Source organism: Pseudochaenichthys georgianus, unplaced genomic scaffold (assembly GCF_902827115.2).
Source record: "Pseudochaenichthys georgianus unplaced genomic scaffold, fPseGeo1.2 scaffold_2326_arrow_ctg1, whole genome shotgun sequence".
Classification (NCBI taxonomy): Eukaryota; Metazoa; Chordata; class Actinopteri; order Perciformes; family Channichthyidae; genus Pseudochaenichthys; species Pseudochaenichthys georgianus.
The window spans coordinates 1-17,980 of NW_027262927.1; the positions used below are offsets into that span (position 1 = coordinate 1).

General features: G+C 47.7%; 1 protein-coding gene across 1 annotated transcript; it reads left to right on the plus strand.

The window, feature by feature from the left end:
• Window positions 1–606: 606 nt before the first annotated feature.
• Window positions 607–12,573, plus strand: LOC117442027 (uncharacterized). The gene is made up of 7 exons (XM_034078021.1): window positions 607–654; window positions 789–878; window positions 6,064–6,096; window positions 6,751–6,816; window positions 9,131–9,238; window positions 11,370–11,545; window positions 12,009–12,573. Exons 1-7 carry the CDS (start codon window positions 613–615, stop codon window positions 12,427–12,429), a joined length of 936 nt encoding a protein of 311 aa, XP_033933912.1. The 5' UTR covers window positions 607–612; the 3' UTR covers window positions 12,430–12,573.
• Window positions 12,574–17,980: the final 5,407 nt, after the last annotated feature.

Here is a 17,980-nt window from a genome sequence, read left to right on the forward strand (position 1 = left end):
CTCAGATCTTGTACTTGAGTAAAAGTAGAAGTACTCAGATCTTGTACTTCAATAAAAGTAGAAGTACTCAGATCTTGTTCTGAGTCAAAGTAGAAGTACTCAGATCTTGTTCTGAGTCAAAGTAGAAGTACTCAGATCTTGTACTCAGTCAAAGTAGAAGTACTCAGATCTTGTACTTCAATAAAAGTAGAAGTACTCAGATCTTGTACTTGAGTAAAAGTAGAAGTACTCAGATCTTGTACTTCAATAAAAGTAGAAGTACTCAGATCTTGTTCTGAGTCAAAGTAGAAGTACTCAGGTCTTGTACTCAGTCAAAGTACTCAGAGTGTAGGAATAGTCAACAGAGAGAATAACAGAAAAGTAACAACAACAACAGTCAGAAGTCTGAAGGAGTTGAACTTGTTGTTGTTTATCTGTTGATCTCTTGCACGGCTAAGGGACCTGCGATCTAAGCTCTCGTCGTGATCTGTGTATAATCTCAGTTATGTTTGATAATAAAGGAGGTACTTGTATCTTTAATACTCGTGTAGTATCAGAGCAGTACTCCACGTGTTCATCATCTGAGTTGATAATAATACGTGTTGATGTGTTTCTCGTTCCAGCGGCACTTTAATGCTTCAGTTGGATGGTTTTCCTACTGGAGACGCTGTTAAGGTAAACTTCAGATACTGTGACCTTGTTTGACCTTCAAGGTGAATTATGACTGTCAGCATCACACAGGAAGGCCTTATAGGGCCGTACCTCAGGCTGCCATGGCGTGTATAATGTGTGTGTGTGTGTGTGCGCAGGCTGATCGATCAGCTGGCAGACTGACTGGATCTATGATGGAGCTGCAGACGCTACAGGAGGCTCTGAAGGTGGAGATCCAGATCCATCAGGTACACAAACTATAGAAAATATACATTAAACATAACAATAACAGGATATAAAGCAAGTTATTATATATACATAAGTACAGGCATGAGAATAACAGAGAATACTCTGTTACAGTAGAAGTACTCAGATCTTGTACTTGAGTAAAAGTAGAAGTACTCAGATCTTGTTCTTGAGTAAAAGTAGAAGTACTCAGATCTTGTACTTGAGTAAAAGTAGAAGTACTCAGATCTTGTTCTTGAGTAAAAGTAAAGTACTCAGATCTTGTACTTGAGTAAAAGTAGAAGTACTCAGATCTTGTAGTTGAGTAAAAGTAGAAGTACTCAGATCTTGTACTTGAGTAAAAGTAGAAGTACTCAGATCTTGTACTTGAGTAAAAGTAGAAGTACTCAGATCTTGTTCTTGAGTAAAAGTAGAAGTACTCAGATCTTGTACTTGAGTAAAAGTAGAAGTACTCAGATCTTGTTCTTGAGTAAAAGTAGAAGTACTCAGATCTTGTACTTGAGTAAAAGTAGAAGTACTCAGATCTTGTAGTTGAGTAAAAGTAGAAGTACTCAGATCTTGTACTTGAGTAAAAGTAGAAGTACTCAGATCTTGTACTTGAGTAAAAGTAGAAGTACTCAGATCTTGTACTTGAGTAAAAGTAGAAGTACTCAGATCTTGTACTTGAGTAAAAGTAGAAGTACTCAGATCTTGTACTTGAGTAAAAGTAGAAGTACTCAGATCTTGTACTTGAGTAAAAGTAGAAGTACTCAGATCTTGTTCTTGAGTAAAAGTAGAAGTACTCAGATCTTGTACTTGAGTAAAAGTAGAAGTACCAGAGTGAAGGAATACTCTGTCACAGTAAAAGTCCTGCATTCAAAATGTTCCTCAAGTGAAAGTAGAAAAGTATTCTCATCTAAATATAGTGAAAGACAGTAAAAGTAGTCGTTGTGCAGATTGGTCCATTTCAGAATAATATATATGATATGTTTTATAATGATTGATCATGAAAGTGTTCTCAGAGCTGGTGAAGGAGCAGCTAGTCTGAAGTACTTTGTAGACTGCAGGGTAGCTGGTGGAGGTGCAGCTAGTCTGAAGTACTTTGTAGACTGCAGGGTAGCTGGTGAAGGTGCAGCTAGTCTGAAGTACTTTGTAGACTGCAGGGTAGCTGGTGAAGGTGCAGCTAGTCTGAAGTACTTTGTAGACTGCAGGGTAGCTGGTGGAGGTGCAGCTAGTCTGAAGTACTTTGTAGACTGCAGGGTAGCTGGTGGAGGTGCAGCTAGTCTGAAGTACTTTGTAGGCTGCAGGGTAGCTGGTGGAGGTGCAGCTAGTCTGAAGTACTTTGTAGACTGCAGGGTAGCTGGTGGAGGTGCAGCTAGTCTGAAGTACTTTGTAGACTGCAGGGTAGCTGGTGGAGGTGCAGCTAGTCTGAAGTACTTTGTAGACTGCAGGGTAGCTGGTGGAGGTGCAGCTAGTCTGAAGTACTTTGTAGACTGCAGGGTAGCTGGTGAAGGTGCAGCTAGTCTGAAGTACTTTGTAGACTGCAGGGTAGCTGGTGAAGGTGCAGCTAGTCTGAAGTACTTTGTAGACTGCAGGGTAGCTGGTGAAGGAGCAGCTAGTCTGAAGTACTTTGTAGGCTGCAGGGTAGCTGGTGGAGGTGCAGCTAGTCTGAAGTACTTTGTAGACTGCAGGGTAGCTGGTGAAGGAGCAGCTAGTCTGAAGTACTTTGTAGGCTGCAGGGTAGCTGGTGGATTTACTCCAGGTGGAACTAAAGTCTGATTCAACACTTGGTTAGATTTCACATCATTCATCCACATCTGAGAAGTAACTAAAGGTATTAGATACATGTAGTGGAGTAAAAGTACACAATTTACCTCTGCACTGTAGAGGAGAAGAAGTACACAGTAGCAGAACATGGAAATACTTAAATGAAGTACAAGTATCTCAAAATTGTACCCAAGTGGTACTTGAGTTTATGAATTTAGTTACTTCACACCAGTGGCTTTACAGATAGAAAGACTCAGCCTTGCACAGAGGCATGACAATGGATTTCAAAATGCTCAACAGCCAGAATGATAAACTGACCACTACACAATTAAAATAAATGTTTTTATATATTTCTATGAGAAGTGACTCTTTGGCGTTTCTGTTCTTACTACCTGCTTTAGTTGTTCTGACTGCTGACATCCTGTTATTCCTCATTGTAAAGCCGATACCCCGTGGGGTCGGGGGGCTCGGGTCCTCGTCACCTTTTCCATACCTGATGAGTTTGCATCCCTGATAATACTTAGTAAGGAGGACATAATATTTTTGCCTCATGGCTGAAGTTAAATATGGAATATTCAAAATGTTCTTCCGGGGGAGCATGCCCCCAGACCCCCTAGAGGGATAATATCCTTCTCACCTTTTTCACCCCTGACCCGTTTTCATGCCTGTAAGTATGTGAGAGATGGAATATTAAACTGAATCATATTCTATTCCCATGTATATCGACTTCTTGCACTATTTTTTATTTGTATTTTGGAGGAGCTCAGGTCAGAAGAATGTCACTGCCATTTCCACCCTGTAGCTGCTGAGCATCCGATGAGAACGCCTCTGATCTCCGAGTAGGGATGGGTATCAAGAACCGGTACTAAGTCAATACCGGTACCTGATTGGCCGGTATAGGTATACCGTTAAGCCGCTGGAAAAACGGTGCTGCTATCGGTATGTGTGTTACGTCTAGTTCCTTAGTTTAACTTTGAACGGTTCTGGTTGGTTGGGAACCCTCATCCCGTGCGATGTATCCGGTTTGAGAGCCCTCTGATTGGCCACTGTAAATGCCACTCGTCATCTCTCTCAACAGCGCTCTTATTATTGTTGTGAGACTCCCGCAGGCATGGCGGACCGAGCGAAGCGATCGAAAGTCTGGGTGCACTTTGAAACATGTCGTGGCGATAGTGCAAGGTGCAATCTATGTACTCGATGAGTTGCTTGTAAAGGGAGACACACGAGCAACTTCATGAAGCGTTTGCAAACGAGACACTCATTGAATCTAAAGCGGAGCAGCGTCTTTGACAGCCGAACGATGTGGCTGCTAGCGATACTGCTAGCGCTAATAGTGCTAGCGGGCTTCAGCCGCGCCGTGTGTAAATGTGACCTGAGCGAAGGCTCGCAGGCAGGCTAGCTGCTGGCACGGTAATATGTTTGATTACCTGAGTGCAGTCTTGCAGGTCATCGCCTTGTTTTAGTTTGTTAACACTGACGGTGTATTCATGTGAGCTCCTACACCTATAACAATGTGGCCTTTCATTGAAGGCTTTACAAACCAGTTGAACTTACAGATGTCGTTGTGAACATGCCACGTGGGAGTGACATGTGTTGTGAGTGTTCAGCGCGAGCGAAGATGTCAGAACAAGAGCAGCAACTCGTTACAAAGAAGGGTAAAACTATTTCCACTATAAGTACTTTGCCATTACGTTTCACATCGCTAAAGACATGTGCCCAGATAGCACTGTTAGCAACCAGGGCTTCAAGCAACGTGTCAACACGTTGGACAAGCGTGACGCGATGCCGTCTGGGTATCATGTCAGCAGCTCTGCGCTGCCTGCACTGTGTGACACATGCCGTGGGGAAGAGGGAGAGATGTGGCGTCAGCTGACTACTTTGCGACCACAACGGACCTGTGGTCTAGCCCAGGGGTGCCCAACCAGTCGATCGCGAGATGTGTCTAAAAATAGAACAACAATATTCGGTGTTATCGTTAATGTCCTGTAACGTAATCTTCCTGTGCCAGAATAATGCACTTGAACGCATCAAAGCTTTGTGATTGGCCGGCGTCACCCCATGTGTCGGGGCGTGGCTGAGGGTCTTCAGGACAGGTGGCTTGTCACCTGCCTGCGCTCATCTCTGAAACCAGACCATGTCAACAGGCTGATGACGACGTGAGCAGCCCTGCCAGCATGTGCCATGGTGGCCTACGCATTTTTATTTGGTCTTAAATTGTAGTTCAACATTTATTTCCTGTTCTTCTGGACCGTGACGGTTGGAGTGGAATAATGAATATGTTTCACCAACATGTGGCTGTATGTTGAGGAGTCTTCAGGCTGTGACCGTGCACTGCATCGTATTTGATTTAATTTATTTTGGTCTAATTTATTTTTATTTATCACATTAATAATATATGTTTAGTAAGGTTTTGGAAGTGCGCTCCAACATATTTGTTGATCTTGTTTATTGGTAAAATATTATTTGTTTTAAAGTTCAATAAATAATCGTGATATCAATTATTGACCCAAATAATCGTGATTATGATTTTTGCCATAATCGCACAGCCCTAATATACGCACTCGCCGTTATCTTTCTGCCATCTTAGCCTTTTGACCAATGTCTTCGTATCTCAGCTGTGCACGATGTCGCTGTCGGGCGATGTGTGAAGGGTCTCGAGTCGAGCTCGGTTGTCCGTCTGAAAGGTCTGGATGAAGATGGAACTGATTTACTCTTTTCATCCTGTCTGAGGGAAGCCCCAAAGCCTGACGGGGCGAGCCGGGCCCCTTAAGTTATTTTATTTATCTGTGTCTGCTTCTGAGAAGCTCATGTAAGTTATACAGTTATTTCTGCAAGAAAATTACAAAACAACTCTTTAATCTTCACGTCTTATATTCATGTCATTTTGAGCACCAAATTATTGAAAAGTATCGATAAGAGTATCGAAAAATACCGATAAGCAGTACCGGTACCGGTATCGATAAAATCCTAACGATACCCATCCCTATCTCTGAGTGAATCTTCATGTTAGTTAGCTCTGTGGCCAGCAGGTGTCACTGTGCCCTGTGGCCAGCAGGTGTCACTGTGCTCTGTGGCCAGCAGGTGTCACTGTGCCCTGTGGCCAGCAGGGGGCACTGTGCTCTGTGGCCAGCAGGTGTCACTGTGCTCTGTGGCCAGCAGGTGTCACTGCGCCCTGTGGCCAGCAGGTGTCACTGCGCCCTGTGGCCAGCAGGGGGCACTGTGCCCTGTGGCCAGCAGGTGTCACAGCAGGTGTCACTGTGCCCTGTGGCCAGCAGGTGTCACTGCGCCCTGTGGCCAGCAGGTGTCACTGCGCCCTGTGGCCAGCAGGTGTCACTGCGCCCTGTGGCCAGCAGGTGTCACTGCGCCCTGTGGCCAGCAGGGGGCACAGCAGGTGTCACTGTGCCCTGTGTTTCCTGACTGTCTCTCCTTCTTCTTCTGCAGAAACTGGTGTCCCAGATGAAGCAGGACCCTCAGGTAAGACCCCCCACATGTTTGCCCCCCCCACATGTTGCCCCCCCACATGTTACCCCCCCCCACATGTTACCCCCCCCACATGTTGCCCCCCCCCATTTTACCCCCCCCACATGTTCCCCCCCCCCCACATGTTTCCCCCCCCACATGTTTCCCCCCCACATGTTACCCCCCCCCCCATGTTACCCCCCCCATGTTTCCCCCCCACATGTTACCCCCCCCCATGTTACCACCACCCCCCCCCCCCATGTTGCCCCCCCCACATGTTACCCCCCCCCCCCCATGTTACCCCCCCTACCCCCATGTTGCCCCCCCCACATGTTACCCCCCCCCCCCCCCATGTTGCCCCCCCCACATGTTACCTTACCCCCCCCCCCCCCCATGTTACCCACCCCCCCCCATGTTGCCCCCCCCCATGTTGCCCCCCCACATTTACCCCCCCCCCCCATGTTACCCCCCCCCCATGTTGCCCCCCCACATGTTACCCCCCCCCCCATGTTGCCCCCCCCACATGTTACCCCCCCCCACATGTTGCCCCCCCCCCCATGTTGCCCCCCCCACATGTTACCCCTCTAACGTGCTTGTTATACTTGCAGTTATTTAAACTCATGAGAGAATCAGAGTTTAGAGCGTGACGTGTTTTTGCCTCTCTTTCAGAACGCAGATCTGAAGAAGCAGCTCCACGAACTGCAGGCTAACATCACAGCACTCAGCGAGAAGCAGGTACACACACACACACACACAGACACACACACACACACACAGACACACACAGTCCTCTCAAAATTCAAAATGTTGACAGTTTTGGGATTACTTCACAGTTCAAGGTGTTGTCAGAACTAGTGTTAATTTCGTCAGCTTTTTTATTTAGTTTTAGTCCCGTGTTAAATTTCCGTTTGAGTTTGAGTCATATTTAGTCACCTTCATCCTGTTTTTATTTAGTCAAGATTTAGTCGACTAAATGTCTGAGCATTTTAGTCTTTTTTAGTCAAACTTGCCAAAACCAATAATTTGTCATTTTAGTAAATAAATAAATAGGATTATATCTCGTCCTTATTTGATGAAGCACAGGCTGAGTGATTGAGCAGCTCTGCAGAGAGTATCAGGTGTGTGGTGTTGGTACCAGCTGTGTTTTGGCCTCATTGCTTCCCTTCTGATGAAACAATGCATTCACTTTTTTTCTCCGCCTCATTGTAGCGAAAATGGGCCCAAATATCACATCGTTTCTTTCTCCCAAGCAGTGTGGCTTTAGACTTTTTCGTTGTCAGTCATTTTGACGGACAGGATCGTAACATTTCGTCATAATCCATTATTATCCGTGGAGTCTATACACAACTCGTCAATCACTCGCGCTGACGGGGGGGAGGGGTATTCGGTTAACGCGACCACTGCTCCCAAGCCCTGTTGTTGCCATTTTATTTTCTGTTAAATAAGGTTAGTCAGACCACGAGTTAGACCACGAGTCAGACCACGAGTCAGACCACGGGTTAGACCACGAGTCAGACCACGAGTCAGACCACGGGTTAGACCACGAGTCAGACCACGAGTCAGACCACGGGTTAGACCACGAGTCAGACCACGAGTCAGACCACGAGTCAGACCACGGGTTAGACCACGAGTCAGACCACGAGTCAGACCACGAGTTAGACCACGAGTCAGACCACGAGTTAGACCACGAGTCAGACCACGAGTCAGACCACGAGTCAGACCACGAGTCAGACCACGAGTCAGACCACGGGTTAGACCACGAGTCAGACCACGAGTCAGACCACGAGTCAGACCACGAGTCAGACCACGAGTCAGACCACGAGTCAGACCACGGGTTAGACCACGAGTCAGACCACGAGTCAGACCACGAGTCAGACCACGAGTCAGACCACGAGTCAGACCACGGGTTAGACCACGAGTCAGACCACGAGTCAGACCACGGGTTAGACCACGAGTCAGACCACGAGTCAGACCACGAGTCAGACCACGAGTCAGACCACGGGTTAGACCACGAGTCAGACCACGAGTCAGACCACGAGTTAGACCACGAGTCAGACCACGAGTTAGACCACGAGTTAGACCACGAGTTAGACCTGAGTCTTCCTGACAGTTCACAGTGTGGCTCTGCCCGGAGTAATTCAAATGTACTGCCGCGCACAGACACACAGCTGCTGCCCAGCCGCAGCACAGACACACAGCTGCTGCCCAGCCGCAGCACAGACACACATCCGCTGCCCAGCCGCAGCACGGACACACAGCCGCTGGCCAGCCGCAGCACATACACACAGCCGCTGCCCAGCCGCAGCACAGACACACAGCCGCTGCCCAGCCGCAGCACAGACACACAGCCGCTGCCCAGCCGCAGCACATACACACAGCCGCAGCACATACACACAGCCGCAGCACATACACACAGCCGCTGCCCAGCCGCAGCGCAGACACACAGCCGCTGCATCCCAGCCGCAGCACAGACACACAGCTGCTTGCCAGTCGCAGCACCGACACACAGCTGCTGCCCAGCCGCAGCACGGACACACAGCTGCTGCCCAGCCGCAGCACGGACACACAGCCGCTGCCCAGCCGCAGCACAGACACACAGCCGCTGCCCAGCCGCAGCACAGACACACAGCCGCTGCCCAGCCGCAGCACAGACACACAGCTGCTGCCCAGCTGCAGCACAGACACACAGCTGCTGCCCAGCCGCAGCACCGGAAATGGAACTACTGGGAGAAAAACTGACGATCAGAAATGTAACGTTATCTTTGATAATATTTCGTCTCCTCATTTTTCGTCAACGAAAGTAAAGAGAGATTTTGGAATAGTTTTTATTTAGTAAACTACATTTTCGTCTCGTCACTTTTCGTCAACGATATTGCATCATGATTTTGTTGCAGTTATTGTTTACTGCCGTCGGTGCCGTCTCGTCATCGTCTCGTTTTCGTCATGGAACAAAAGGTTGTTGACGAACATATTTCGTCATTGTTTTAGTCAACGAAATTAACACTAGTCAGAAGACCTGATGATCTCCTCTCTTCTTCCTCTCCTGCAGAAGAAGGTGGTGGAGCAGCTGAGGAAGGAGCTGATGAAGCAGGAGCCGGAGGGGAAGCTGTACCTCCAGACTCCTGCAGGAGGAGACGTGAAGCAGAGCCCTCAGCAGGTACACACACACACACACACACACACACACACACACACACACACACACACACACAGATATCACCATGAAACCTCCCCACTTCATGAATGACCTCTTGAGCTTCAACGAAACACAATTGCAACACCAAGCGTCTAAATCAGCACTCAACGAAAACATGCTAACGCTACATTAGCACATAAGTGGCGATAGTGATTTTTCCGACTTCACGCTATCCGCACAAAGCTGAGATGCCACAGATTCCATGGGTGTAAGTGTCATCACTATGCGACCAGAACTCACTGAGCTAGCAGCACAACTTCAGAGCCATAACTCAAACACATCTTTCCTCCTCCTCCTCCTCCTCCTCCTCCTCCTCCTCCTCCTCCTCCTGCATTTGCGTCATTCTAACTGACCAATGGTAATGTGTAGATGGATTTATGAACTGCCCCTCGATTCTATTGGCTCTAACGGTTGCAAAGAGGAGCACAGACACACTCACTATAAATGAACCAAAAAAATAAATAAATATAAGTTTCAATGTTTTTTCATATTGGGTATGTTATTGTGATTTTATGATTATTTAAATGTATAGAGTTCTGTTTCGTGTGGGTGTTTCCCTGGATCTAGTCTCTTTATTTCCCCCTCGAAGTGCACCAGGTTGATGCATCTAAGGGTGCGTTTAGCCGCTCGGTGCGGTTCGTTCGGGTCGGTGTGAACACAGATCTCTGAAGTGAACTAAGCCACCGGACTCTGGTCCGCCTCAAGAGGTGGTCTCGGAGCGCTTGCTAGTGAACTCTGGAGCGGTTCATCGCTGGTGTGAACGCAGTCCGCACCAAAACATAGGAAGCGTAGTATTTACGAGTCATAAGAACGCGGATGTCTTCAAAATCTTTAGCGAAAGAGTCTAAACTAGTAATTATAAATATATGTATGTGAGATACTGACAGGCTGTCAGGAGGGGGAGAGAGAGGATGGAAGATTTAAAGTGATGTTTAAATCTACCATTTAGGCCCCGCCCACTGGATCGGATCGGCGATCGGTATCGGCCGATACTGATTCCGGCGATCGGCCCCGAAATTGGCGATCGGAGCATCCCTAATTTTAACGGACATTGTTGTTGTTGGAGTCTGTTGATCTCCAGACTAACAGCAGCATGAGAATAACCTGCCGAAAGTGCCGATGCTCCATGGCGGAGGCTTCGGTAGAAATTGCCGGGATTTGCGTTTTTACCCCCTTAATGTCTGACCAATGGTTGAACAGCATTTCCGTGCACATGACTTGTGTTTAAAGTTTATAGTCCGTTTGAGTTTTGCCGTGTGAACGCAAACCGAACCTTCTGAGAAATGAAACGATGCAACAAACTGTGGTCTGGAGCACCAGAGAAGCGACTATTAGGTCTGAATGAGACCGAAGTCCAACATTTAGCATGCCCCCGGACCCCCCTGTAGGATTTGAGGTCCACCCCCACTATTTGGTTCCTAAATAGATTTGCACTTTTTTTTTTAAATAGTAACCCATCTCCATATGTTTACTTTTGGGTAGTAGATTTCAACTAGAGGGCTATCACTACGGGCAGCAACGCTGTAAATATTGACAAATAAATCCAGCAAAATGTCACAAAAAACTGGTAGTGGCCTGGCTGGGTGTATAATTCCCAGCTTGACTTATTGTCCCAGTCCGGCCCTGGCTCCAGAGGTCCGGCCCTGGCTCCAGAGGTCCGGCCCTGGCTCCAGAGGTCCGGCCCTGGCTCCAGAGGTCCGGCCCTGGCGCTCCAGAGGTCCGGCCCTGGCGCTCCCGAGGTCGGGCCCTGGCGCTCCCGAGGTCGGGCCCTGGCTCCCGAGGTCCGGCCCTGGCGCTCCAGAGGTCCGGCCCTGGCGCTCCCGAGGTCGGGCCCTGGCGCTCCCGAGGTCGGGCCCTGGCTCCCGAGGTCCGGCCCTGGCTCCCAAGGTCCGGCCCTGGCTCCAGAGGTCCGGCCCTGGCTCCCGAGGTCGGGCCCTGGCTCCCGAGGTCGGGCCCTGGCTCCAGAGGTCCGGCCCTGGCTCCCAAGGTCCGGCCCTGGCTCCCGAGGGCCGGCCCTGGCTCCCGAGGTCCGGCCCTGGCCCGGTGATTTCTTTGCATTTAGGAATTGTTATTTACTATTTTGCCAAATAAGCACATTGCCAAGCTGGCAGGCAGGAAGCAGAGCCCTGAGGAGGTACTGGTCGTTCTGGCTGAAGATATCGGGGCAGACATTTATCTGGTCGACTCAGCGTCGGACGGCGAGGACCTCCTGCAGCCGGAGCGACGCCGGCACAGCCGGCACTCACATCATGTTCCACCAGCGGAAAGGTACGTCATCTCTTTGGTCCATTACTTAGTGATCTGGTGTAAGACAGGGGGGTGCAAACTGTTTTCACGGGGGCCACGGACAGAAAGATATGCGAAGGGCTGGGCCGCTCAGAGAGGTTTATCGCCTCGTACGTTAAGTCAGCTAAATGATTCTTGATGCATGAATATGCTTTGAGAAACAAGCGGCTCTCCAGAGGGTTTGCTTTATCTCGTTGGCATCCCTTAAAACAGAGTCCTTATAAGAACACGAAATAGGAAGGGACGTCATCTCTCTCTTTTTATCGAGTACTTATTCATCGACCACCTTATTGTCCTGCAGTGACTGAAGTAAAGTCACACATCAAGCTGGATGGTACCTTCCCCGTACAGGAATCATTACCTCAACGTCCAGTTAGTGTTACGTCTGTTTGGAGTTCTGTTTTCTAAAGTATAAGCCGGTGAATTCATCTGTTTGTTTTCACAGTGATGGAGAGTACGAGCCTCAGCCATCATCTTCCTCAGCTGGATCTTCCTCACCCAAAGACACGCAGTCCAAAGGAGAAGCCTCTCCAAACCCCAAGAAGCGTGTCCGCAGGTCTCCCCGCGGTGGGTCTCCGGCCCTCAGGTGGCGCAGCAGAGAGGAGAAGGACAGAGGACCAGCGCCTCGGAGGTTCATGCCAGCCCGGGTCCCCGGCCCCGCGTTAGACCCCAGCGCACCATCCCCCCCCCCGCTCACATGCATGCCCATGTATTATGGGGAAGATGGCACCCAGTCCAGGAAGTACTGCAGGAGGTGCAGAGATGCCGGCTACAAGAGGGTGAAGACACCGGTCTACTGCAGGAAGTGCCTGGTCCCGCTGTGCCTCACTGCCAAGAAGAACTGTTTCACAGAGTGGCACGACTAAGCGCATCCAGGATGCTTAAAGGATGCTTAAAGGATGCTTAAAGGACTGCCCGTGCGTTGTTTTCACCTCCCTCTAAAGAGTGGGTTTCTTTTATATTGTGTTTAATGCTTGAAATAAATCTTCTCCAGTTGGAGTCGAACTTCATTTCCTGCGTGTGTTTCTGATGAATGGGGAGAGGGATGGAGGTCTGGGTGGATTTTCAAAAGCAGTGTGGTTCCTGAGAAAGGTCAAAGGGCACTGATGGCCCTGATGTACCCAAAGGCGAGTCCGCCTGGACCTGCCTCTGCTACACCTCTCTGAAGAATGGCAAGTTTCACGACATGAGCATCTATCCTGATATGTTGTGGTTTGGATCCCTAAAGGTTCTGGGCTGGATCCCTAAAGGTTCTGGGTCCCTAAAGGTTCTGGGCTGGATCCCTAAAGGTTCTGGGCTGGATCCCTAAAGGTTCTGGGCTGGATCCCTAAAGGTTCTGGATCCCTAAAGGTTCTGGGCTGGATCCCTAAAGGTTCTGGGCTGGATCCCTAAAGGTTCTGGGCTGGATCCCTAAAGGTTCTGGATCCCTAAAGGTTCTGGGCTGGATCCCTAAAGGTTCTGGGCTGGATCCCTAAAGGTTCTGGGCTGGATCCCTAAAGGTTCTGGATCCCTAAAGGTTCTGGGCTGGATCCCTAAAGGTTCTGGGCTGGATCCCTAAAGGGGCTGGATCCCTAAAGGGGCTGGATCCCTAAAGGTTCTGGTTTGGATCCCTAAAGGTTCTGGATCCCTAAAGGTTCTGGGCTGGATCCCTAAAGGTTCTGGATCCCTAAAGGTTCTGGGCTGGATCCCTAAAGGGGCTGGATCCCTAAAGGTTCTGGGCTGGATCCCTAAAGGTTCTGGTTTGGATCCCTAAAGGTTCTGGATCCCTAAAGGTTCTGGTTTGGATCCCTAAAGGTTCTGGGCTGGATCCCTAAAGGTTCTGGGCTGGATCCCTAAAGGTTCTGGATCCCTAAAGGTTCTGGGCTGGATCCCTAAAGGTTCTGGATCCCTAAAGGTTCTGGGCTGGATCCCTAAAGGTTCTGGATCCCTAAAGGTTCTGGGCTGGATCCCTAAAGGTTCTGGGCTGGATCCCTAAAGGGGCTGGATCCCTAAAGGTTCTGGGCTGGATCCCTAAAGGTTCTGGTTTGGATCCCTAAAGGTTCTGGTTTGGATCCCTAAAGGTTCTGGATCCCTAAAGGTTCTGGGCTGGATCCCTAAAGGTTCTGGATCCCTAAAGGTTCTGGGCTGGATCCCTAAAGGGGCTGGATCCCTAAAGGTTCTGGTTTGGATCCCTAAAGGTTCTGGGCTGGATCCCTAAAGGTTCTGGTTTGGATCCCTAAAGGTTCTGGTTTGGATCCCTAAAGGTTCTGGGCTCCTATCCCATCATTTTGGAGGAAAAGTCAGAACTTTGAGAAAAAATACCAACAAAAATACATCACCATGTGTCCCCGGTGAGTCAGGAGACTCTCAAAGTGATGTCTCCTCTACATCACCATGTGTCCCCGGTGTGTCCCCGGAGTGTCTGGAGACTCTCAAAGTGATGTCTCCTCTACATCACCATGTGTCCCCTGTGTGTCCCCGGTGAGTCAGGAGACTCTCAAAGTGATGTCTCCTCTACATCACCATGTGTCCCCGGTGTGTCCCCGGAGTGTCTGGAGACTCTCAAAGTGATGTCTCCTCTACATCACCATGTGTCCCCGGTGTGTCAGGAGACTCAATAAGTGATGTCTCCTCTACATCACCGTGTGTCCCCGGTGTGTCAGGAGACTCAATAAGTGATGTCTCCTCTACATCACCGTGTGTCCCCGGTGTGTCAGGAGACTCAATAAGTGATGTCTCCTCTACATCACCATGTGTCCCCGGTGTGTCCCCGGTGTGTCAGGAGACTCTCAAAGTGATGTCTCCTCTACATCACCATGTGTCCCCGGTGTGTCAGGAGACTCACTAAGTGATGTCTCCTCTACATCACCATGTGTCCCCGGAGTGTCAGGAGACTCTCAAAGTGATGTCGCCTCTACATCACCATGTGTCCCCGGAGTGTCCCCGGTGTGTCAGGAGACTCAATAAGTGATGTCTCCTCTACATCACCGTGTGTCCCCGGTGTGTCAGGAGACTCAATAAGTGATGTCTCCTCTACATCACCGTGTGTCCCCGGTGTGTCAGGAGACTCTCAAAGTGATGTCTCCTCTACATCACCATGTGTCCCCGGTGTGTCAGGAGACTCACTAAGTGATGTCTCCTCTACATCACCATGTGTCCCCGGTGTGTCCCCGGAGTGTCAGGAGACTCTCAAAGTGATGTCTCCTCTACATCACCATGTGTCCCCGGTGTGTCAGGAGACTCACTAAGTGATGTCTCCTCTACATCACCATGTGTCCCCGGAGTGTCAGGAGACTCTCAAAGTGATGTCTCCTCTACATCACCATGTGTCCCCGGTGTGTCCCGAGACTCTCAAAGTGATGTCTCCCCGGTGTGTCAGGAGACTCTCAAAGTGATGTCTTCTCTACATCACCATGTGTCCCCTGTGTGTCAGGAGACTCTCAAAGTGATGTCTTCTCTACATCACCATGTGTCCCCTGTGTGTCAGGAGACTCTCAAAGTGATGTCTCCTCTACATCACCATGTGTCCCCGGTGTGTCAGGAGACTCTCAAAGTGATGTCTCCTCTACATCACCATGTGTCCCCGGTGAGTCAGGAGACTCTCAAAGTGATGTCTCCTCTACATCACCATGTGTCCCCGGTGAGTCAGGAGACTCTCAAAGTGATGTCTCCTCTACATCACCATGTGTCCCCGGTGTGTCAGGAGACTCTCAAAGTGATGTCTTCTCTACATCACCATGTGTCCCCTGTGTGTCAGGAGACTCTCAAAGTGATGTCTCCTCTACATCACCATGTGTCCCCGGTGTGTCAGGAGACTCTCAAAGTGATGTGTCCCCGGTGTGTCAAGAGACTCTCAAAGTGATGTCGCCTCTACATCACCATGTGTCCCCGGTGTGTCCCCGGTGAGTCAGGAGACTCTCAAAGTGATGTCTCCTCTACATCACCATGTGTCCCCGGTGTGTCCCCGGTGTGTCAAGAGACTCTCAAAGTGATGTGTCCCCGGTGTGTCAAGAGACTCTCAAAGTGAAAAAAAATCTGAGCTTGTGTGCATACATTTGCACTTGTCATTAAACTCCATGACAGTTATGAGAGGGACCGCTCGAAAGTAGGATATTTGGGATATCCGTCGTAGCCATGGTTACGATCAGTCTTTGGGTGGTTTGTACTGAGGAACAAGCGTCACATCACCGACGGGTGAAAAATAGTGTTTTGGTAACACGGGGTGTTCAGGTAACACTTAGAGACTTTGTTATGGAACGCAAAGCAGGGTAGGGGGCTAGTACACCCTCCTGAGGGTCCGGCTGTGGATGGCATGCGAGCATAACATGGTGAGAACAATCTAAATTAACAATCGGGACGGAAATGTTCGGATTTGCAAAGGGAGGTTCTGTGAATAAATTAAAAATCAAGAACCAAAATAATTGAACTATTCATATCTTAGACTGCGCCTTTTATCTTTTAATGTTTATTAGCTTTTCTTTTTAATGACTGATTTTAAATGCCATTTTCTTAATGTCTTTCATTTTTTGTTTTCTTTTAATGTTTCTTTTATCTTTTACTGTTTTTAAATGCCTTTGTCTGAATGTCTTTCATTTTTGTAAAGCACCTTGAATTGCCTGGTGCTGAAAGGTGCTACATAAATAAACTTGCCTTGTATAAAATATCCACGTAACTGTGAACCAAATTTGAAGCCACAGAAGAAGAAAAAAAAAAGTGTTGTAGCTTGTAGAAAACAAATGAACTTAGTGATGAAATGTTCACTCGCAGAAAAATATATATTTTTCTAAATATATTTTCCATTACAACTGCAACTTGGTTATTACAACCTCTCAAATCAGTCCTTACAACTTCACGAATCTGCTCTGTGGCAGAGTACATCCACGAGTCTGCGGCCTTGACTTTTGCTACACTTCTTGCAATAAATGTGTCTCTAAAGTAATTTTCACCTAGAGAGATGTGGGGGAGGGAGGGGGGTTGGAGCGAAGGGGCGGAGCTATCAGAACGACGAGGCCCGGGTCAGATGACTGCGGGGCTAACGGTCCGTGTCTTCATGCTTATATATCGGACTATTGTGACTCGCTCTGCGGTTGAAACAGACGGTGCATGCATGCGGTAAGTGAAATTCGAGTACTTTTATTTATGTGTTAATGATTTTAATCTGCTACGTAATGAATGTTAAGGCTTGGGTTAGCGTGTAAGCGAGTGGTAGCTACATCGGTGCTAACAATGCTAATCGTAGCCTCCAAGTTAAAATTATAGACTGTATATAAAGGTTAAAACGAAATAGACAGGTGTTAAGCGTTAAGTGGGATAATACTGTAGAACAAACGGCTTCTGTTTGAGGTTATAAAATAAGGTCATCCTTGTAACGTAGAGAGATATTTTATTATGTAGGAGGAACTGTATGCATCGTTAATGTTAATTTAAATTGGCTATGCTCAAGTATGTAGACAAGCTAATGTTGAAGTAGTGTATGTGAAATCAACCTCACAATAAGATGTGTGTATATTACAATTATTAATGTCATATTTCAAGATGATTACTTAGATATTACAATATGGTTGGTTGAGCTGGTGTTCATTATTGAGCTTACACGTTAACGTCACAGTCATCTGAAGAACGAACCCAAACCTCGTTGTTTTTATTAATTGCATTACCAAATGGGTATCAAATAAACAGCAAGCATTGGTAACACAACTTCCAAAGTTACAGTAAAATAAAAAGGACCCTGACTCGGACAATACACAATCCAACATGTTCAACAGAAGAGAATCAGTTATATTGTTTGTACACATGGTACTTTACATATATATCTGTTTGTTTAAGGTGTCCAGGTGACGCAGACAGGCTGGACCAGAGAGTGAGAGACAGAACTGGACTCCTCACAGCAGTGAACTTCAGCAAAGGTACTAAGACTCTTTTTTCATACTGTACAAAGAATCAAGAAAGATATTGGTTTAAATTAATGAAGTATTGACTTGAATACACTGATATGTATTCCATTAAACAATACTAAATACCAGATCACCTACACATCAGTTAAGTTGAGGGGTTTTTCCATGCAAAAAGTTACATTTAGATATTTAGCAATATGACTTTGTCAGCTTTCTAATGTAATGTATTGAAGGCAAAGATATTTAACACATAGTGAGAACTGCTGCTATTTATCTCTCAATATTGTCTGTAAAAACGTGGTAAAAGTTGTTCTTTCAGTGAGACAACAGAGCAAGCTTCTACAGTTGCACTACGTTTTGTAACAGTTAAATATTATTTTGATAATAACATATATTTCAATGTTGATGAGCTTAATACTGTTCATTCATAATCTGATCGTCTTTGTAGCTCACTGTTGAAATAAAAAAAAACATTACAATTACAAAATAATGATATCTCCAGCCCCTAAACACACACACACACACACACACACACACACACACC

What these genes read in the sequence shown, in the direction of transcription:
- LOC117442027 (XM_034078021.1), top strand. Translation starts at nt 613, where the DNA reads ATGCTTCAGTTGGATGGTTTTCCTACTGGAGACGCTGTTAAG. An exon ending in TGGAGATCCAGATCCATCAG is followed by an intron (nt 879 to 6,063) that starts GTACACAAACTA and finishes CTTCTTCTGCAG; the next exon opens with AAACTGGTGTCCCAGATGAA. An exon ending in CAGCACTCAGCGAGAAGCAG is followed by an intron (nt 6,817 to 9,130) that starts GTACACACACAC and finishes CCTCTCCTGCAG; the next exon opens with AAGAAGGTGGTGGAGCAGCT.